This window comes from Symphalangus syndactylus, chromosome Y (assembly GCF_028878055.3).
Source record: "Symphalangus syndactylus isolate Jambi chromosome Y, NHGRI_mSymSyn1-v2.1_pri, whole genome shotgun sequence".
In the NCBI taxonomy this organism is placed as follows: Eukaryota; Metazoa; Chordata; class Mammalia; order Primates; family Hylobatidae; genus Symphalangus; species Symphalangus syndactylus.
Window position 1 is genome coordinate 27,990,596 of NC_072448.2, and position 24,616 is coordinate 28,015,211.

Here is a 24,616-nt window from a genome sequence, read left to right on the forward strand (position 1 = left end):
CCCCGATGATGATGAAGCTTCTGTGAGTCACCGCCCCGATGATGAAGGTTCTGTGAGTCAACACCCTGATGATGATGAAGCTTCTGGAGGTCACTACCACAATGTTGAAACTTCTGGGAGTCACTGACCCGATCATGAAACTTCTGGGAGTCACCACACTGATGATGAAGCTTCTGGGAGTCACCACCCGATTCTGATGAAGCTTCTGGGAGTTACCACCCCAAATATAATGAAGCTTCTGAGAGTCATCACCCCGATGACGAAGCTTCTGGGAGTCACCACCCTGATGATGAAGAAGCTTCTGGCAGTCATCACCACGATGTTGAAAATTATGGGAGTCAGCACCCTGATGAGGAAGCTTCTGGGATTCAAAAACACAGATGATGAAGTTTCTGAGAGTCACCATCCCAATGATGAATCTTCTGGGAATCACCACCCCGATGATGAAGCTCCTGGGAGTCTCCATTACGATGATGATGAAGCTTCTGAGAGTCACCACCCTCATGATGAAGCCTCTGGGATTCACCACGCCAATGATGAAGCCTCTGGGAGTCACCAACCTGATGAAGAATCTTCTGGGATTCATCACCCCGATGATGAAAGTTCTAGAATTCAGCAATCCCATGATGAAAATTATGGGAATCACCACAGCGTTGTTGATGAAAATACTGTGAGTGTCCACCCCTATGATTATGAAGTTTCTGGGAGTCAACACCCCAATGATGATGAAGCTTCTAGGAGTCACCCCCCAAATGATGGCAAAGCTTCTGGGAGACACCACCCCAGTGATAAAGGTTCTGTGAGTCACCACCCCGATGACAAAGCTTCTGGGAGTCACCACCCTGATGATGAGGCTTCTGGACATCCCAACACCGATCATGAAGCTTCTGGGAGTCACCACCCCGATGATGAAGATTCTGGGACTCAACATCTCGATGGTGAAGCTTCTGGGAGTCAACACACCAATGATGAAATTTCTGGGAGTCACCACCCCGATGATGAGGCTTCTGGGAATCCCAAAACCAATCATGAATCTTCTGGGAGTCACCACCACAGTGATGAGGATTCTGGGATTCATCATCCCAATGATGAAGCTTCTGGGAGTCAACACACTGATGATGAAGATTCTGGGATTCACCACCCCAATGAGGAAGCTTCTGGGATTCACCATCCCGATGATGAAGCTTCTGGGCATCGACACCCCGATGATGAAGATTTTGGGAATCACCACCCTGATCATGATGCTTCTGGGAGTCACCACCCCGATGATGATGAATCTTCTGGGAGTCACCACCCCGATGATGATGAAGCTTCTGGGAGTCACCACCCTGATGATGATGAAGCCTCTCGGAGTCATCACCTAGATGTTGAAGTTTCTGGAATTCACCAACACGATGATGAAACTTTTCGGAGTCACCACACTGATGATGAGGCTTCTGGGAGTCACCACAAAGACGATGAAGTTTCTGGAATCACCACCCCGATGAAACTTCTGGGAGTCTCCACCGCAATGATGATGAAGCTTCTGAGAGTCACCACCCCGAAAATGAAGCTTCTGGGATTCAACACCTCGATGATGAATCTTCTGGGAGTCACCAACCCGATGATGAATCTTCTGGGATTCATCTCCCCGATGATGAAACTTCTAGGATGCACCACCCCAATGATGAATATTCTGGGAGTCTCCAAAGCGATGATGATGAAGATTCCGGGAGTCACCACCCTGATGATGATGAAGCTTCTTGGAGTCACAATCTCGATGAAGATGAAGATTTTAGGAGTCACCGCCCAGTTGATGATGAAGTTTTGGGAGACACCACCCCAATGATGATGGTTCTGTGAGTCACCACTCTGATCACAAATTTTCTGGAGTCACCACCCTGATGATGAAGCTTCTGGGAGTCACCATCCCGATTATGAAGCTTCTGGGAATCACCACCCCGATGATGAAATTTCTGGGAGTCACCACCCCGATGATGAAGATTTTGGGAAGCACCACCCTGTTCATGATGCTTCTGGGAGTCACCACCTCCATGAGGATGAATCTACTGGGAGTCACCAGACTGATGATGATGAAGCTTCTACGAGTCACCACTCAATGATGATGAAGCTTCTGGGAGTCACCACCTCGAGGATGAAGCTTCTGTGAGTCACCACCCTCATGATGAGGAAGCTTCTGGGCGTCACTACCCCGATGTTGAAACTTCTGGGAGACACTGCCCCGATCATGAAACTTCTGGGAGTCACCACCCCGATGATGGAGCTTCTTGGAGTCACCACCCAATTCTGATGAAGTTTCTGGGAGTCACCACCCCGATGATAATGAAGCTTCTGGGAGTCATCACCCCGAAGAGGAAGCTTCTGGGATTCTCCATCGCAATTATGAGGAAGCTTCTGAGAGTCACTACCCCGATGATGAAGCCTCTGGGAGTCACCAACCTGATGAAGAAGCTTCTGGAATTCATCACCCCAATGATGAAAGTTCTAGGATTCAGCAATCCCGTGATGAATATTCTGGGAATCACCACCGCATTGATGATGAAAATTCTGAGTGTCCACACATATGATTATGAAGTTTCAGGGAGTCAACACCCCGATGATGATGAAACTTCTAGGAGTCACCCTCCAAATGATGGCAAAGCTTCTGGGAGACACCACCCCAGCGATAAATGTACTGTGAGTCACCACCGCGATGATGAAGCTTCTGGGAGTCACCACCCGATGATGAAACTTCAGGGCGTCCCAACACTGATGATGAAGTTTCTTGGAGTCACCACCACAATGATGAAGATTCTGGGAGTCATCACACCGATGATGACACTTCTGGGAGCAACCACCTCGATGATGAAGCGTCTGGGAATCACCACCCCTATGATGAAACTTCTGGGAGTCACCACCCTGATGATGAAGATTTTGGGAAGCACTACCCTGATCATGAAGCTTCTGGGAGTTACCACCACGAAGATGTTCATTCTTCTGGGAATCACTACCCCGATGATGATGAAGATTCTGGGAGTCACCATCCCAGTGATGATGAAGCTTCTGGGAGTCACCACCAAGATGATGATGAAGCTTCTGGGAGTTACCACACCGATGATGATGAAGCTTCTGGGAGTAACCACCACGATGATGATGAAGCTTCTGGCAGTCACCAACCCGAAGATGAAGAAGCTTCTGAGAGTCCAAAACCCGATGATGAAACTTCTCGGAATCATCACCCCGATGATAAAGTTCCTGGGAATCACCACTGCGATGATGAGGCTTCTGGGAGTCACCACCCCAGTGATGAAGCCCTGGGAGTCACCAACCCGACGATGAAGCTTCTGGGAATCACGACCCCAATGATAAATCTTATTTGAGTCATTATTCAGATGAGGATGAAGCTTCTGGGAGTCACTACCCCGATGATGAAGCTTCTGGGAGTCACCACCCCGATGATAAAGTTTCTGGCAGTCACCACGCCGATGATGAAGCTTCTGGAACTCACCAACCAGATGATGATGAAGCTTCTGGGAGTCACCACCCTGACGAAGATGAAGCTTCTGGGAGTCACCACCCCGATGAAGAAGCTTCTGGGAGTCACCACCCTGATGATGAAGATTCTGGGAGTCATTACCACAAGGATGAAAATTATGGGAGTCATTACCCTGATGGTGAAGGTTCTGGAATTCAAAACACTGATGATGAAGCTTCTCGGAGTCACCACCAGGATAATGAAGTTTCTGGGATTTACCAACCTGATGATGAAGCTTTTGGGAGTCACCACCCGGATGATGAAGCTTCTGGGTGTCACCACAACGATGATGAAGCTTCTGGGAATAAACACCCCGATGATGAAACTTCTGGGAGTCTCCACCGCCATGATGATGAAGCTTCTTAGAGTCACCACCACGATGATGAAGCTTCTGGGATTCAACAGCCCGATGATGAAGACTCTGAGAGTCACCAACCTGATGATGAAGCTTCTGGGATTCATCACCCCGATGATAAAACTTCTAGGATTCACCAACCCAATGATGAATATTCTCGGAGTCACCACCTCAGTGATGATGAAGATTCTGGGAGTCACCACCCCGATGATGATAAAGCTTCTGCGAGTCACCTCCCTGATGATGATGAAGCTTTTAGGAGTCACCCACACTTTGATGATGATGAAGCTTCTAGAAGACACCACCCAATGACTAAGGTTCTGTCAGTCACCACTCTGCTGATGAAGCTTCTGGGAGTAACCACCCCGATGACGATGAAGCTTCTGGGAGGCACTACCACGATTATGAGGCTTCTGGGAGTCCCCACACCGATGATGAAGCTTCTGGGAATCACCTCCCCGATGATGAAGACTCTGGGATTCACCACCCCGATGATGAAGCTGCTGGGAGTCAAAACCCGGATAATGAAGCTGCTGGGAGTCAAAACCCTGATAATGAAGCTTCTGGGAGACACCAACCCGATGATGAAGCTTCTGGGAGTCACCACTCCGATGACGAAGCTTCTGGGAGTCACCACCCTGATCATGAAGAAGCTTCTGGGAGTCATCACCGTGATGAGGAAAATTATGGGAATCAGTACCCTGATAGTGAAGGTTCTGGAATTCAAAACACTGATAATAAAGCTTCTCGGAGTCAACACCAGGATGAGAAAGTTTCTGGGATACACCAACCAGATGATGAAGCTTTTGGGAGTCACCACCCCCATGATGAAGCTTCTGGGTGTCACCACAATGATGACGAAGCTTCAGGGAATCATCACCCCGATGATGAAACTTCTGGGAGTCTCCACCGCCATGATGATGAACTTTCTGAGAGTCACCACCCCGATGATAAAGCTTATGGGATTCAACAACCCGATGATGACGCCTCAGGGAGTCACTAACCCGAGATGAAGCTTCTTTAATTCATCACCCCGATGATGAAACTTCGAGGATTCACCAACCCAATGATGAATATTCTGGGAGTTACCACCACGATGATGAAGATTCTGGGAGTTACCACCCCGATGATGATGAAGCTTTTAGGAGTCACCCACCTGATGATGATGAAGCTTCTGGGAGACACCACCCCAATGACGAAGGTTCTGTGAATCACCACCCCGATGAAGAAACTTCTGGGAGTCACCACCCCGATGATGATGAGCTTCTGGGAGTCACTACCCCAATTAGGAGGCTTCTGGGAGTCCTCACATTGATGATGAAGCTTCTGGGAATCACCTCCCTGATGATGAAGTCTCTGGGATTCACCATCTTGATGATGAAGCTGCTGGGAGTCAAAACCCCAATGATGAAGCTTCTGGGAGAAACCAACCCAATGATGAAGCTTCTGGGAATCACCACCCCAGTGATGAATCTTCTGGGAGTCGACACACTGAAGTTGAATAATTTAGGAAGCACCACCCTGATCATGATGCTTCTGGGAGTCACCACCCAGATGATGATGAATCTTCTGGGAGTCACCACACTGATGATGATGAAGCTTCTGGCAGTCACCACCACGATGATGATGAAGCCTCTGGGAGTCTCCATCGCGATGATGAAGCTTCAGAGAGTCACCACCCCAATAATGAAGCTTCTGGGAGTCACCATCCCGATGATGATGAAACCTATGAGTCACCACCCAGATAATGAAGAACCTTCTGGGAGCCACCACCCCAGTGATAATGAACCTTCTGGGAGTCAGCACCCTGATGATGATGAAGCTTCTGGGAGTCACCACCCCGAAGATGTTGAAGATTCTGGGAGTCATAACACCGATGATGAAGCTTCTTGGAGTTACCACCCCGACGATGAAGTTTCTGGGAATCACCACCCTGATCATGAAGCTACTGGGAGTCACCACTCCGAAGATGAACCTTCAGGGAGTCACCACCCAGATGATGAAGATTCTGGGAGTCAACACCTCGATGATGAAGCTTTTTGGAGTCCCCATCCCGATGATGATGAAGCTTCTGGGAGTCACAACCCCAATGATGAAGTTTCTGGGAATCACCACCCTGATGATGAAGCTTCTGGGAGCCACCACCCTGATGATGAAGCTTCTGGGAGTTACCAACCCGATGATGAAGATTCTGGGATTCATCAACCCGCTGATGAAACGTCTAGGATTCACCACCCCGATGATGAATAATCTGGGAGTCACTTACGCGATGATGATGAAGCTTCTGGGAGTAACAACCCCGATGATGATGAAGCTTTTAGGAGTCATCCCCCAATGATGATGAAGCTTCTGGGAGACATCACCCCAGTGATGATGATTCTGTGAGTTACAAGGTAGATGACAAAGATTCTGGGCGTCACAACGATGATGAATTTTCTTGGGGTCACCACCCGGATCATGAAGCTTCTGGGAATCACAACCAAGATGATGAAATTTCTGGGATTCACCATCCCGATGATGAAGATTTTGGGAAGCACCACCCTGATCATGATGATTCTGGGAGTCACCACCCCGATGATGATGAATCTTCTGGGAGTCACCACCCTGATGATGATTAAGCTTCTGGGAGTCACCAACCCGACGATGATGAAGATTCTGGGAGTCACCAACGTGAAGATGATGAAACTTCTGGGAGTCAAAACCCTGATGATGAAACTTCTCGTAATCATCATGCCTATGAAGAAGTTTCTGGGAATCACCACTGCCATGATGAAGCTTCTGCGAATCACCACCCGATTACAAAACTTCTGGGAGTCTACACCGTGATGATGATGAAGCTTCTGGGAGTCACCACCCCGATGCTGAAGCTTCTGGGAGTCAACACAACGATGATGAATCTTCTGGTAATCACCGCGCCGATGATGAAACTTCAGAGTATCATCACCCTGATGATGAAGCTTCTGGGAATCACCATCACGATAATGAAGTTTCTGGAAGTCACCAACCCTTTGACGATGAAGCTTCTGGTAGTCAAAACCCCAATGATAAAGCTTTTGGGAGTCATCATCCCGAGGATGAAGTTCTGGGAGTAACCAACCCGATGACGATTAATCTTCTGGGAGACAACACCACGATGATGAAGATTCTGGGACTCACCACACCGATGATAAAACTTCTGGGATTCACCATCCCAATGATAAATCTTCTGGGATTCACCACCCAGATGATGATGAAGCTTCTGGGAGTCACTACTCCGATGAACATGAAGCCTCTGGGAATCACTACCCGATATTGAGACTTCTGGGAGTCACTACCATGATGAAGCTTCTCGGAGTCACCACCCCAATGATAAAGCTGCTGGGAGTCACCACCCCGATGATGAAATTTCTGGGAGTCACCACCCCGATGATAAAGCTTCTGGGATTCACCAACTCAATAATGAAGCTTCTAGGAATCACCACCCAGATGATGATGAAACTTCTGGGAGTCACCACCCCGACGAAGATGAAGCTGCTTGGAGTCACCACCAGGATGACGAAGCTTCTGGGAGTCAACACTCTGATGATGAAGAAGCTTCTGGGAGTCCTCAAAGCGATGATGAAATTTATGGGAGTCATCACCCTGATTATGAAGCTTCTGGGATTCAAAACACCAATGATGAAGCTTCTCAGAGTTACCACCAGGACGATGAAGTTTCTGGGATTCACCAACCTGATGATGAAGCTTTTGGGAGTCACCACCCGGATGATGAAGCTTCTGGGTGTCACCACAACGATGAAGCTTCTGGGAATCACCACATCGATGATGAGACTTCTGGGAGTCTCCACCACGACGATGATGAAGCTTCTGAGAGGCACCACCCAGACGATGAAGCTTCTGGGATTCAACACCCCAATGATGAAGCCTCTGGGAGTCACCAAGCCGATGATGAAGCTTCTGGGATTCATCACCCTGATGACGAAACTTCTAGGATTCACCACTGGGATGACGAATATTCTGGCAGTCAACACCACGATGATGATGAAGATTCTGGGAGTCACTACACTGATGATGATGAAGATTCTGGGAGTCACCACCCTGATGATGATGAAGCTTTTAGGAGTCACCCCATGATGATGATGAAGCTCCTGGGAGACACCTCTCAAATGATGAATGTTCTGTGAGTCACCACCTCGATGACGAAGCTTCTGGGAGTCAGCACCCCGATGATGATGACGCTTCTGAGAGTCACCACCCCAATTATGAGGCTTCTGGGAGTCCCCACACAGATGATGAAGCTTCTGGGAATCACCTCAATGATGATGAAGTTTCTGGGATTCACCACCCCGATGATGAAGCTTCTGGAAGTCAGCATCCCAATGATGATGAAGCTTCTGGGAAGCACCACCCCGATGATGAGGCTTCTGGGAGTCCCCACACCGATGATGAAGCTTCTGGGAATCACCTCCCTGATGATGAAGATTCTGGGATTCACCACCCTGATGATGAAGCTGCTGGGAGTCAAAACCCCGATGATGAAGCTTCTGGAAGACACCTATCTGAGGATGAATCTTCTGGGAATCACCACCACGATGATGAAATTTCTGGGAGTCACCACCCCGATGAAGAATATTTTGGGAAGCACCACCATGATCATGAAGCTTCTGGGAGTCACATCCTGATGATGATGAAACTTCTGACAGTCACCATGATGATGATGATGAAGCTTCTGGGAGTCACCACCCCAATGATGAAGCTTCAGAGAGTCACCGCCCCAAAATGAAGCTTCTGGGAGTTACCACCCAGATGATGAAGCTTCTGGGAGTCAAAACCCTGATGATGTTGCCTCTAGGAGTCACCACCCTGATAATGAAGTTTCTGGGATTTACCACCCAGATGATGAAGCTTCTGGGAGTCACCACCCCAATGATGAAGATTTTGGGAATCACCACCCTGATGATGAAGCTTCTGGGAATCACCATCACGATGATGGAACATCTGGGAGTCACCACCCTAATGATGAAGCTTCTGGGAGTCAATAACCCGATGATGAAGCTTCTGGGATTCATCACCCCCCTGATAAAACGTCTAGGATTCACCTACGCGATGATGATGAAGCTTCTGGGAGTCAAAACCCCGATGATGATGAAGCTTTTAGGAGTCACCCCCACGATGATGATGAAGCTTCTGGGAGACACCACCAGATGACGATTCTGTGAGTCACCACCTCAATGACAAAGACTCTGGGAGTCACCACAACGATGATGAAGTTTCTGGGAGTTACCACAACGATGATGAAGTTTCTGGGAGTTACCACAATGATGATGAAGTTTCTGGGAGTCATCACCCCGATTATGAAGCTTCTGGGAATCACCACCCCGATGATGAAATTTCTGGGAGTCACCATACCAATGATGATTTTGTTAAGCACCACCCTGCTCATGAGGCTTCTGGGAGTCACCACCTCGATGATGATGAATCTTCTGGGAGTCACCACCTTGATGGTGAAGAAGCTTCTGGGAGTCACCACCCCAATGATGATGAAGCTTTTAGTAGTCACCCCACGATGATGATGAAGCTTCTGGGAGACACCACCCCAATGATCAAGGTTCTGTGAGTCACCACCCAGATCATGAAGCTTCTGGGAGTCCCCACAACGATGATGAAGCTTCTGGGAATCACCTCCCCGATGATGAAGATTCTGGGATTCACCATCCCTATGATGAAGCTGCTGGGAGTCAAAACCCCGATGATGAAGTTTCTGGGAGACACCTACCCGATGATGAATCTTCTGGGAATCATGACCCCTATGATGAAACTTCTGGGAGTCGCCACCCCGATGATGAATATTTTGGGAAGCACCACCAGGATCATAATGCTTCTGGGAGTCATCACCTCGATTATTATGAATCTTCTGGGAATCACCACCCCTATGATGATGAAGCTTCTGGGAGTCACCTCCTCGATGATGATGAAACTTCTGGCAGTCACCACCACAATGATGATGAAGCTTCTGGGAGTCACCACCCCAATGATGAAGCTTCAGAGAGTCACCACCCCAATAATGAAGCTTCTGGGAGTCACCACCCCAATGATGAAGCTTCTGGGAGTCAACATCCTGATGATGTAGCCTCTGGGAATCACCACCCCGATGATGAAGCTTCTAGGAATCACCACTACGATGATGATGAATCTTTTGGGAGTCACCACCCTGATGATGAAGCTTCTAGGAATCACCACTATGATGATGATGAATCTTTTGGGAGTCACCACCCTGATGATGAAGCATCTGAGAGTCATCACGGTGATGATGATGAAGCTTCTGGGTGTCACCACCCAGATGAGGATGAAGCTTCTGGGAGTCACCACCAGGAGGATGACGAAGATTCTCGGAGTTTCTACCCCGAGGATGAACTTTCTGGGAATCACCACCCTGATGATTAAGATTCTGGGAGTCACCACCCCGATGATGAAGCTTCGGGGAGTCAAAAACCCGATGATGAAGATTCTAGGAATCACCGCAACGATGATTAAGCTTCTGGGAATCACCATCCGGATAATGAAGCTTCAGGAAGTCACCACCCCCATGATGATGAAGCTTCTGTGGGTCACCACAACAATGATGAAGCTTCTCGGATTCACCACGGTGATAAAACTTCTGGGAGTCACCACCCCAATGATGAAGCTACTGAGAGTCACCAACCCGATGATGAAGCTTCTGGGAGTCAACACCCCGATGATGAAGATTCTGCGAATCATCATCCCGATGATGATGGTTTTGAGAGTCAACACCCTGATGATGATAAAGCTTCTGAGAGTCACCACCGCGATGATAAGGCTTCTGGGCATCCCCACCCCGATGACGAAACTTCTGGGATTCAACACCCCTATGATGAAGATTCTGGGAGTCACCACCGTGGTGATGATGTAGCTTCTGGGAATCACCATCCCTATGATGACGTGACTTCTGGGAGTCACGACCCCAATGATGAAGCTTCAGTGAGTCACCACCCTGATGACGAAGCTTCTGGGAGTCACCACCCCGATGATGATGAAGATTCTGGGAGTCAGCAGCCCAATGATAAGGGTTCTGGGAGTCCCCACCCCGATGATGAAACTTCTGGGATTCTCCACCCCAATGATGAATATTCTGCAATTCACCATCCCGACAATGAAGCTTCTGGGAGTCAAAACCCCGATGATGAAACTTCTGGGAGTCACTACCCGATGAAGCTCCTGGGAATCAACACCCTGATGATGAAACTTCTGGGTGTCGCCACCCCAATGAGGAAGATTTGGGAAGCACCACCACGATAATGATGCTTCTGGGAGTCACCACCCCGATGATGATGAATCTTTTGGGAGTCACCACCCCGATGATGATGAATCACCACCCCGATGATGATGAATCTTTTGGAAGTCACCACCCCGATGATGATGAAGATTCTGGGAGTCACCACCCTGATGATGATGAAGCTTTAGGAAGTCAACACCCCAATGATGATGAAGCTTCAGGGAGTCACCTCCCCAATGATGATGACACTTCTGGGAGTCACCACCCCGATTATGAGAAAGCTTCTGGGAGTCACCACCCGGATGATGAAGAAGCTTCTGAGAGTCACCACCCCGATGATGAACTTTCTGGGAACCACCACCACGATGATGAAACTTCTGAGAGTCACCACAACGATTATGAAGCTTCTGAGAATCACCACCCTGATGATGAAACTTCAGAGAGTCACCAACCCGATGATGATGAAGCTTCTGAGAGTCACAACCCCGATGATGAAGCTACTGGGATTCACCACCCGGATGATGAAGATTCTGGGAATGAACACCCTGATGATGAAACTTCTGGGAGTTGCCACCCCGATGATGAAGATTTTGGGAAGGACGACCCTGATGATGATGCTTCTGGGAGTCACCACCCCGATGATAATGAATCTTCTGGAAGTCACCACCCCGATGATGATGAAGCTTCTGGGAGTCACCACCCCGATGATGATGAAGCTTCTGGAGGTCACCACCCCAATGATGATGAAGATTCTGGGAGTCCCCAACCAGAAGATGAACTTTCTGGGAATCACCACCCCAATGATTAAGCTTCTGGGAATGACAACCCTGATGATGAAGCTTGTGGGATTCACCACCACAATGAAGAAGGTTCTGGGTGTCACCACAACGATGATGAAGATTCTGGGAATCACCACCACAATGATTAAGCTTCTGGGAGACACCACGCTGATGATGAAGCTTCTGAGGTTCACCACCCCAATGATGAAGCTTCTGGGAATCACCAACCCGATGATGAAGCCTCTATTAATCACCACCCCGATTATGAAGCTTCTGGGAGTCACCACTCCGATGATGAAGCTTTTGGTAGTCACCACCACAATGATGAAGATGCTGGGGCTCACCACCCCAAAGATGAAGCATCTGCGAGTCACGTCCCCGATGATGATAAAGCTTCTGGGAATCACCACCCCGATGATGAAGCTTCTGGGAGTCAGCACCCCAATGATGAAGCTTCTGAGAGGCACCACCACGATGATGAGACTTCTGGGAGTCACCGCCCGGATGATGAAGCTTCTGGTAATCACCAAACCGATGATGAAGCCTCTGGGATTCACCACGATGATGATGAAGCTTCTGGGATTCACCACCCCATTTATGAAGCTTCTGGGATTCACCACCTCAGTGATTATGAAGCTTCTGAGAGTCACCACCCCTATGATGAGTCTTCTGTGATTCACCACCGCCATGATGAATCTTCTGGGAGTCCCATCCCCAATGACGAAGCTTCTGGGAAACACCACCCCATCGATGAAGCTTCTGGGAGTCACTACCCTGACGATGAATATTCTGGGATTGAACACCCGATGATGAAGCCTCTGGGAATCACCAACACGATGTTGAAGCCTATGGGATTCATCACCCTGATGAAACTTCTGGTAGTCACCACACCGATGATGAATCTTCAGGTAATCACCACCCCGATGATGAAGCTGCTGGTATTCACCACCCTGATGATCATGAAGTTTCTGGGAATCACCATCCCGATGATAGTAAAGCTTCTGGGAGTCACCACACTGATGAAACTTCTGGGAGTTACCACCCTGATGATGAAACTTCTGAGAATCAACAGCGTGATGTAGAAGTTTTTGGGAGTCACCACCGCAATGATGAAGCTTCTGGGAGTCACCACGCCGATTTCAAAATTTCTAGGAATCACCACCCCGATGAGGAAGCTTCTGAGAGTCACCACCACAATGATAAAGTTTCTGGGATTCACCACCCGGATGATGAAGCTTCTGGGAATCACGAACCCGATGATGAAGCCTCTGGGAGACTCCACTAGGATGATGAAGCTTCTGGGATTCAACACCATGATGATGAAATTTCTGGGATTCACAACCCCGATGATGAAACTTCTGGAAATCACCACCCCAATGATGAAAATTCTGGGAGTCACCACCCTGATGATGAAACTTCTTGGATTCAAAACCCCAATGATGAAGCTTCTCGCAATCACCACCCCAATAATGAAGTTTCTAAGAGTCACGACAGCGATGATGAAACTTCTGAGAGTCACAACCCCGATGATGTAGCTTCTGGGATCCAACAACAGGATAATGAAGCCTCTTGGAGTCAACAACCCGATGATGAAGCTGCTGGGATTCATCACCTCGATGAAGAAACTTCTGGGATTCACCACCCCAATGACAACGAGTCTGGGAGTCACCACCGCGGTGATGATGAAGCTTCTGGGAGCCACCACCCTGATGATGATGAAGCTTCTGGGAGTCAACACAACAATGATGAAGCTTCCATGAGTCACTGCCCCTATAAGGACTATTCTGGGAGTCACCACCCCGCTGATGATGAAGCTTCTGGGAGTAACCACCCCAATGATAAGGCTTCTGGGAGTCCCCAACCCGATGATGAAGCTTCTGGGATTCACCACCCCGATGATGAAGATTCTGGGACTCAGCATCCCGATGATGAAGCTTCTGGGAGTCAAAATCCAGCTGATGAAGCTTCTGGGAGTCATTACCCAGATGATGAAGCTTCTGGGAATCAACACCCCGATGATGAAATTTCTGGCAGTTGCCACCCCGAGGATGAAGATTTTGAGAAGCACCACCCCGATGATGATGCTTCTAGGAGTCACCACCCAGATGATGAAGAATCTTCTGGGAGTCACGACCCCGATTATGAAGCTTCTGGGAATCACCATCCCGATGATGAAGCTTCTGAGATTCAACACCCCGATGATGATGAAGCTTCTGAGAGTCACAACCCTGATGATGAAGCTTCTGGGATTCACCAGCCAGATGATGAAGCCTCTGGGAGTCACCAACCGGATGATGAAGCTTCTGGGATTCATCACACCGATGATGAAACTTCTGGGATTCGCCATCGCGATGATGAAGTTTCTGCGAGTCACCACCATGGTGATGATGTAGCTTCTGGGAGACAACACCCTGATGATGATGAAGCTTCTGGGAGTCACCAACCCGATGATGAAACTTCTCTGACTCACGACTCCGATGACGAAGTTTCTGGGAGTCACCACCCTGATGATGATGAAGCTTCTAGGAGTCACCACACCGATGATAAGGCTTCTGGGAGTGCCCACCCCGATGATAAATCTTCTGGGATTCAACACCCCGATGATGAAGATTCTGGGATTCACCATCCCGGTGATGAAGCTTCTGGGAGTCAAAATCCCAATGATGAAGCTTCTGGGAGTCACTACCCAATGATGAATTTCTGTGAATCCACGCCCTGATGATGAAACTTCTGGGAGTCGCCACCCTGATGAGGAAGATTCTGGGAAGCACCAACCCGATGATGATGCTTCTGGGACTCACCACCGCGATGATGATGAATTTTCTGTTAGTCACCACACCAATGATGATGAAGACTTTTGGAGTCACCACCCCGATGATGATGAAGCTTTTGGGGGTCACCACCATGATGATGATGAAGCTTCTGGGAGTCACCACCCCAATGATGATGATGCTTCTGGGAATCAGCACCCTGATGATGAGGAAGCTTCTGGGAGTCACAACCCTGATGATGAGGAAGCTTCTGGGAGTCAATACCCTGATGATGAACTTTCTGGGAATCAACAACCCTATGATGAAGCTTCTGGTAGTCACCACCCCGATTATGAAGCTTCTGGGAGTCACCACCCCGATTATGAAGCTTCTGGGAGTCACCAGCACGATGATGAAGCTTCTGGGAGTTACCACAACGATGACGAAACTTCTGGGGATCACCACCCTGATGATGAATCTTCAGGGAGTCACAACGCTGATGATGATGAAGCTTCTGAGAGTTACCACCCTGATGATGACGAAGCTTCTGGGAGTCACCAACCCGACAATGAAGAAGCTTCTGGGAGTCCAAACCCCGATGATGAAACTTCTTGGAATCATCACCCCAGTGATGACGTTTGTGGGAATCACCACTGCCATGATGAAGCTTCTGGGCTTCACCACCCCGATGATGAAGCCTCTGGGAGTCACCAACTCGATGATGAAGCTTCTGGGATTCCTCACCCCGATGATGAAACTTTTAGGATTCACCAATCCCATGATGAAGCTTCTGGTGGTCAACACACAGACAATGAAGATTCTGGGAGTCACCACCCCGATGATGAAGCTTCTGGGAATCACCACCCCGATGTTGAAGCTTCTGGGAGTCGACACCCTGATGATGAAGATTTTGGGAAGCACCACCCTGATCATGATGCTCCTGGGAGGCACCACCCCGATGATGATGAATCTTCTGGAAGTCACCACCCCGATGATGATGAAGCTTCTGGGAGTCACCACCCAGATGATGATGAAGCTTCTCGGCATCACCACCCAGATGTTGAAGTTTCTGGGATACACCAACGCGATGATGAAGCTCTTGGGAGTCACCACATTGATGATGAGGTTTCTGGTAGTCACCCCAACGATGATGAACTTTCTGGAATCACCACCCCGATGATGAAACTTCTGGGAGTCTCCACCGCAATGATGATGAAGCTTTTGAGAGTCACCACCCCGAAGATGAAGCTTCTGGGATTCAACATCTCGATCATGAACCTTCTGGGAGTCACCAAGCCGATGATGAAGATTCTGGGATTCATATCCGCGATGATGAAACTTCTAGGATTCAACACCCCAATGATGAATATTCTGGGAGTCTCCAACGCGATGATGATGAAGATTCTGGGACTCACCACCCTGATGATGATGAAACTTCTTGGAGTCACAACCCTGATGATGATGAAGCTTTTAGGAATCACTCCCCAGATGATGATGAAGCTTCTGGGAGACACCACCCCAATGAAGATGGTTCTGTGAGTCACCACTCTGATGACAAAGATTCTGGGAGTCACCACCCTGATGATGAAGCTTCTGGGAGTCACCACCACGATTATGAAGCTTCAGGGAGTCATCACCCTGATGATGAAATTTCTGGGAGTCACCACCGCGATGATGATTTTGGGAAGCACCACCCTGATCATGATCCTTCTGGGAGTCACCACCTCGATGATGATGAATCTACTGGGAGTCACCAGCCTGATGATGATGAAGCTTCTGTTAGTCACCACCCCAATGATGACGCTTCTGGGAGTCATCTCCATTACTATGAAGCTTCTGGGAATCACCACCGCAATGATGAAGCTTCTGGGAGTCTCCATCGTGATGATGATGAAGCTTCTGAGAGTCAGCACCCCGATGATGAAGCCTCTGGAATTCACCTCCCTGAAGATGAAGCCTCTGGGAGTCATCAACCTGATGAAGGATCTTCTGGGATACATCACCCCAATGATGAAAGTTCTAGGATTCAGCAATCCCATCATGAGGATTATGGGAGTCACCACTGCATTGATGATGAAGATTCTGTGAGTGTCTACCCCTATGATTATGAAGTTTCCGGGAGTCAAAACCCCGACGATGATGAAGCCTCTTGGAGTCACCCCCCAAAGTATGGCGAAGCTTCTGGGAGACACCACCCCAGTGAAAAAGGTTCTGTGAGTCACTACCCCGATGACGAAGCTTCCGGGATTCACCACCCCAATGATGAGGCTTCAGGGCATCCCAAAACCGATGATGAAGCTTCTAGGAGTCACCACCCCAATGATGAAGATTCTGGGATTCAAGATCCCGATGATGAAGCTTCTGGGAGTCAACACACTGATGATGAAACTTCTGGGAGTCACCACCCCGATGATGAAGCGTCTGGGAATCACCAACCCGATGATGAAACTTCTGGGAGTCAACACCCCGATGATGAAGATTTTGGGAAGCACCACCCTGATCATGATGCTTCTGGGAGTCACCACCAGGATGATGCTGAATCTTCTGGGAGTCACAACCCCGATGATGATGAAGCTTCTGGGAGTCACCATCCCAATGATGAAGAAGATTCTGGGAGTCAACAACACGACCATGATGTAGCTTCTGGGACTTAACACCCTGATGATGATGAAGCTTCTGGGAGTCACCATCCCGATGATGAAGCTTCTGGGAGTCACCACCCCGATGAAGAAGCTTCTGTGAGTCACCACCCTGGCGATGATGAATCTTCTGGGGTTCACTACCCCGATATTGAAACTTCGGAGAGTCACTGCCCCAATCATGAAAGTTCTGGGAGTCACCAACCCGATGATGAAGCTTCTGGGAGTCACCATACCAATGATGATGAAGCTTCTGGGAGTGACCTCCCCGATGATTATGAATCTTCTGGGAATCACCACCCCTATGATGATGAAGCTTCTGGGAGTGACCTCCACAATGATGATGAAACTTCTGGCAGTCACCACCACGATGATGATGAAGCTTCTGGGAGTCACCACCCTGATGATAAGGCTTCTGGGAGTCCCCACACCGATGATGATGAAGCTTCTGGGAGTCACCTCCCTGATTATGAAGATTCTGGGATTCACCACCCCGATGATGAAACTTCTGGGAGTCGCCACCCCAATGATGAATATTTTGCGAAGCACCACCATGACCATGAGGCTTCTGGGAGTCACCACCCCGATGATTATGAATCTTCTGGGAATCACCACCCCTATGATGATGAAGCTTCTGGGAGTCACCCCTCTGATGATGATGAAACTTCTGGTAGTCACCACCACGATGATGATGAAGCTTCTGGGGGTCACCACCCCAATGATGAAGTTTCAGAGAGTCACTGCCCCAATAATGAAGCTTCTGGGAGTCACCACCCCGATGATGAAGCTTCTGGGAGTCAACATCCCAATGATGAAGCTTCTGGGAGTCACCACCCCGATGACGAAGCTTCTGCAAATCACCACTATGATGATGATGACTCTTTTGGGAGTCACCACCCCGATGATGATGAAGCTTCTAGGAGTCATACAGCAATGAAGATGAAGCTTCTGGGAGTCACCACACTGATGATGATGAAGCTTCTGGGAGTCACCACCCCGAGGATGACAAAGATTCTGGGAGTCTCCACCCCGAGGATGAACTTTCTGGGAATCACCACCCCAATGATTAAGCTTCTGGGAGTCAACACCCCGATGATGCAGCTTCTGGGAGTCATCAACCCAATGACGAAGTTTCTGGGAAGCACCGCAATGCTGATGAAGCTTCGGGAAATCACCACCCTGATAATGAAGCTTCAGGAAGTCACCACCCCCATGATGATGAGGCTTCTGAGAATCGCCACCCCAATGATGAAGCTTCTGGGCTTCACCACCACGGTGATGAAACTTCTGGGAAACACCACCCCGATGATGAAGCTTCTGGGAATGACGATCCCAATGATGAAACTATAGGGAGTCACCACCCCGATGATGAAGCTTCTGGGAGTCACGACCCCAATGATGAAGCTTCTGGGAATCACCACCCCGAAGATGATGGTTTTGAGAGTCAACACCCCGATGATGATGAAGCTTCTGAGAGTCACCACCCCGATGATAAGGCTTCTGGGAGTCCCCAACCTGATGATGAAACTTCTGGGATTCACCACCTTGATGATGAAGATTCTGGGAGTCACCACCGTGGTGATGATGTAGCTTCTGGAAATCACCATCCCGATGATGATGAAGCTTCTGGGAGTCACCACCCCGATGATGAAGCTTCAGTGAGTCACCACCCCAATGACGAAGCTTCTGGGAGTCACCACCCCAAAGATAAGGCTTCTGAGAGTGCCCCCCACCCCGATGATAAAACTTCTGGGATTCACCACCCCAATGATGAAGATTCTACAATTCACCATCCCGATGAAGAAGCTTCTGGGAATCAAAACCCCGATGATGAAACTTCTGGAAGTCACTACCCAATGATGAAGCTTCTGGGAAGCAACACCCTGATGATGAAACTTCTAGGAGTCGCTGCCCCGATGAGAAAGATTTGGGAAGCACCACCATGATGATGATGCTTCTGGGAGTCACCACCCCGGTGATGATGAATCTTCTGGGAGTCACCACCCCGATGATGATGAATCTCATGGGAGTCACCTCCCCGGTGATGAGGAAGCTTCTGGGAGTCACCACGCGGATGATGATGAAGCTTCTGAGAGTCACCACCACCGAGATAATGAACTTTCTGGGAATCACCACCCCGATGATGAAGCTTCTGGGAGTCACCATTACTATTATGAAGCTTCTGAGAATCACCACCCTGATGATGAAGCTTCAGGGAGTCACCAACCCGATGATGACGAAGCTTCTGAGAGTCACAACCCCGATGCAGAAGCTTCTGAAATTCACCACCGCGATGATGAAGCTCCTGGGTGTCACCACGCCGATGATGAAGCTTCAGGTAATCGGCACCCTGATGATGGAGCTGCTGGTATTCACCACCACAATGATGAATATTCTGAGATTCACCACCCTGATGATGATAAAGCTTCTGGGAGTCACCACCCTGACGATGAAGCTTCCGGGAGTCACCACCACGATGATGAGACTTCTGAGAATCACCACCCTGATGATGAAGTTCCTGGGAGTCACCAACCCGACTATGAAGCTTCTGGGAGTCACCACGCCGATTTCGAAGCTTCTGGATATCACCAACCCGATGATGAAGTTTCTGAGAGTCACTACCACGATGATAAAGTTTCTGGGACTCGCCACCGGGATGATGAAGCTTCTGGGAATCACAAACCCGATGGTGAAGCCTCTGGCAGTCAAAATCCCGATGATGAAGCTTCTGGGAGTCACCACCCCAATGATAAAGCTTCTGAAATTCACCACCCAGATGATGAAGATTCTGGGAATGAACACCCCGATGATGAAAATTCTGGGAGTCACCATCCCGATGATGAAGATTTTGGGAAGGACCAACCCGATGATGACGCTTCTGGGAGTCACCACCCCGATGATGATGAATCCCCTGGGAGTCACCATCCGGATGATGATGAAGCTCCTGGGAGTCACCATGGCGATGATGATGAAGCTTCTGAGAGTCACCACCCCGATGATGATGAACCTTCTGGGAGTCACCACCTCAATGTTGATGAAGATTCTGGAAGTCCCCACCCCGAGGATGAACTTTCTGGGAATCACCACACCGATGATTAAGCTTCTGGGAGTCACAACCCTGATGATGAAGCTTCTGGGATTCACCACAACGATGATGAAGCTTCTGAGTGTCACCACCATGATGATGAAGATTCTGGGAATCACCACCACAATGATTAAGCTTCTGGGAGACACCACCCTGATGATGAAGCTTCTGGGATTCACCACCCCAATGATGAAGCTTCTGGGAATCACCAACCCGATGATGAAGCCTCTGAGAATCACCACCCCGATTATGAAGCTTCTGGAAGTCACCACCCCAATGATGAATCTTTTGGTAATCACCACCCCGATGATGAATATGCTGGGGCTCACCATCCTGATGATGATGAAGCTTCTGGGAGTCTCAGCTGTCCCCTACCTGGGGGATGTCAGGCTTCTTCAGCATCAAGCTGGCAGAAGCTCCAAGGACTGGTGTGGAAGGACAGAGCAGTTTTCCCATTTGACGGGGAACTTGTTTCAGAGGTGTCAAGAGATCCACACTAAGCCTGGTGCTATAAACTCCAGCTGTTTCCCAACTGAAGTTTTGAGGGGATGGGGAAGGAGGGTGATTTCTAGGATAGGGGAAATATGCCTTTGGTTGAATATAGGACTGTACATCTCTATATGTCTTGGAAAATTTCCTTCGGTTTTGGAAGCCTCAGAACCCTCCAGAGTTTCAATTTCAGAGGCTAAGTCTTTGAGGGTCCCAACAAGAAATATAAACAGTACAGCCTGCTGGTGATAAAAACAATGGCGGTAGTGAGGAGAGGAGAATACTGAGGGAAATGTTTCTTCTTGGCTCATGATAGTTCCTTTCTGTGAAAGTGTGCAATTGACAGAAACAGTGGGGCTTCACCTGTGGCATCACTTTCTCTACCTTAGCAAGGAGAGGGCCTTATCTCGTTGGAAAATTTCAGAAAAAAATACTAGCTCTTTCTTCTCGTCCTCTCTGATGTTGTCATCAGCAGAAATGTGAGTTCTTGCCAGCTTCTCCATGCTGTAAGTCTTATGTGGCACCACTGCCTGGGTTGGTTGTGTGAATCTACCTGCCAGAGGGTTGAGGGTGGGAGTACCTGAAACCGTTGAATCCTGCAAATACAAACCACAGCTTCCATTCTAGTCTTTATCTGTCATACAGAATAGAGTTGCACTTTCCAATCTGCAACTCTTGTGTCTTGTTTCTGTGAGAAGAACGTGGGTGTGGATGGGCATATTTGTTGTGTCCCTGTGATAGTTAATTTTATGTGTCAACTTGGTGAGGCTACAGCACCTAGTTGTTTCATCAAATGCCAGTCTATATGTTGCTATGAAAATATTTTTAGATGTGATTAATATTTAAATCAGTTGACTTTAAAGTAGAGCATATTTGTGTCCATAATGTGGGTAGGCCTCATTCAATGAGTTGAAGGCTTTCAGAGCCAAGACTGAGATTTCCCAAGAAAGCAGCAATTCTGACTCACGACTGCAACATACAAATCCGGCCCGAGTTCCCAGCCTACCGACTCAAGACTGCAACACCAACACAACTGAATTTCCAGCCTGCCAGCTTGCCCTACAGATGTAGACTGGTTAGCTCCCACGGTTGCATAAGCCATTTCCTTGAAATAAGTCTCTCATATATGTCTCCTAATGGTTCTGTTTCTCAGAAGAACTCTGGCTTATACAGTCCCTCATGATCCCCGCACATAATGACTAATAACTGTGGCTGATATCATTGAGTCAACTAATCCTCACAATTACTTACAAGGTAGGAAATAGCATTCCTCCCATTTTAAAGATGGGGGAGCTTAGATATGAAACAGTTAAGTAACTTGCTCAAGGCTGTGGAACTAGTAAGTGGAGATGCAGCATTTGAATTCAAGTTTTCCTGAAACCATAACTTACGTGTTTAACTATTATTCTATGCAGCCTCCAGGCCACAAAAGGAAGTCCTACTCAAAGTTATGATATACTGCACAGTTAAGTTGAAAACACCCATTTGATCATAGTCAAGAGAGGAAAGTCTTTGTCTCTTAGTCTTATGCTGAGTGTTTATATTTTGAGTGTCTCTCTGTTTCAGTGCTGGATGAAAGAATTACATGTTAAAGCTGATAGTAATAACCCAATGGTTACTTCTCTGGCTAGCCTCATGGGTGCTTCCATCCCTTAGTTTGGGATGTGATCTATGGTTCTGAGTGTCCTTTTTGTATTTGTTACTCTAATATTTAGCATAATCAGTAACTCTCAACGATGGCTATAGGAAGCACACATACCAGCAAGAATAGTGGCATGAAGAAATAAAAGAATCATCATTGATAAAATTCACCTTTGAGGATTTATTCATACATTCATCTGTCTCTTCTTGCATTTATTTGATAGTCGACCAGAAAAGTTTATTGAGAAGTTATTCTGTGCATGTATTTTTATTTCATTCATTCATTTATTCAGAAATGAAATTATTATTACATACTCTGTCTCGCTAGGTGGATTCTCCCAAATTCACCCTTGTTTTCACACCCTGCCTTCAACTTCTCTCCCATCTACCTCTTGGAAATGTACCTAACCCGTTTCTATTCCCTCAGAGCCTCGCACTATATTTTCCATGACGATATTTGATAAACTAATACAGAGAAATGGATTAATGGAATTGAATGGCATAATGGTTAAGACATACTCAGTTTAAGTGAGTTTTTTTAAAAGCACATCATCTTGATGCAGAAGCAATAACTTTTATGATGGACACTTCAGGCAATACATTATGAGTGGTTTTGGTCTGATAAGCCTTCCCAGTGTCCATTCAATCTCACTACACATGTTGAGGGTAGCAGTACCATTTTATCAGAAGCCAGCAATATGTCATCTTGCACGACATATTACTTGTTCATAGGATGATTCTGTCATAACATAAAAAGAACCAAGTATTTGCATTAAGAAAATATTTATGTAAGAAAAAGACAATGACTGAAAGAGGCCAACAGACTTCAAAGTGTCTCCTCTCTGGCTTCATAAAAATACTACTTTACTCCTTTGACAGAGGCTGAAGCTGCCTAATCAATAGCCATATTCCTGAACCAACATCTTGGTTAGGATGTAATTCCCACCAATATTTTTGTTAGGCTGTCTAGTTAAAAGACTACATTTTCCATGCTCCATGTATCTAGTTAGTAGGGTGTTTCTTCTAGGAAGGTTCTACAAGTAATGCTGACTCAGCTAAGAGGTGTTTCCTTTTGTTTTTCCCTCTTCTTCCTGCCTGCAAAGCAGATATAAAGGTTGTAGATTCAGCAGCCAATTTGGAACATGAAGCAATGTTAAGAATTGAAGACATATAATAATATTGTAGAGTGTAAAGATACGGAGAGTTTGGGTCCTTGGTGTGTAGGGAATTATTCCCTCCATATTGGACTACCTACATCCAGAATTCTTTGATGTAAAGAAGATATACATTTCTGCCTCATTTCAAGCTTCTTCAATTTTTGTTTCCATGTATGTGTTCTACTCACCTGAATCTGATGGCAACTAACACATCCCCCAAGTTTATCATTAAAATCTATGAACTATATTATTCCAATAATAATGTTTCATTGGCCAGGTGTGGTGGCTTACGCCTGTAATCCCAGCACTTTGGGAGGCTGAGGTGGGTGGATCACGAGGTCAGGAGATCAAGACCATCCTGGCTAACACAGTGAAATGCCGTCTTTACTAAAAATACAAAAAATTAGCCAGGTGTGGCAGCAGGTGCCTGTAGTCCCAGCTGCTTGGGAGGCTGAGGCAGGAGAATGACATGAACTCAGGAGGCAGAGCTTGCAGTGAGCTGAGATCATAACACTGCACTCCAGCCTGGGTGACAGAGCGAGACTCCAACTCAAAACAAAACAAAAATAATGTGGGCAGCGGTTCCAAGATGGCTGAACAGGAACAGCTCCAGTCTACAGATTGCAGCATGAGCGACACAGAAGATGGGTGATTTCTGCATTTCCAACTGAGGTGCACGGTTCATCTCACTGGGGCTTGTCAGACAGTGGGTGCAGGACAGTGGGTGCAATGCACCAAGTGTCAGCCAAAGCAGGGTGAGGCATTGCCTCACCCAGGAAGTGAAAGGGGTCAGAGAATTCCCTTTCCTAGCCAAGCAACAGTGTGACAGACAGCACCTGGAAAATCAGGTCACTTCCACCCTAATATTGTGCTTTTCCAATGGTCTTAGCAAATGGCACACCAGGAGATTACATCCCACGCCTTTCTTGGAGGG

The 24,616-nt window shown here is 47.8% G+C and overlaps 1 protein-coding gene across 1 annotated transcript in view; it reads right to left on the bottom strand.

Moving 5' to 3' along the window:
• Positions 1-21,317: 21,317 nt before the first annotated feature.
• Positions 21,318-24,616, bottom strand: part of LOC129476734 (general transcription factor II-I-like) — a 29,804-nt gene continuing 26,505 nt past the window's right edge. Inside the window, exon 4 of the mRNA XM_055269595.2 lies at positions 21,318-21,480. Coding sequence (XP_055125570.1) covers positions 21,318-21,480 — 163 coding nt within the window. The remainder of the gene's footprint in view (positions 21,481-24,616) is intronic.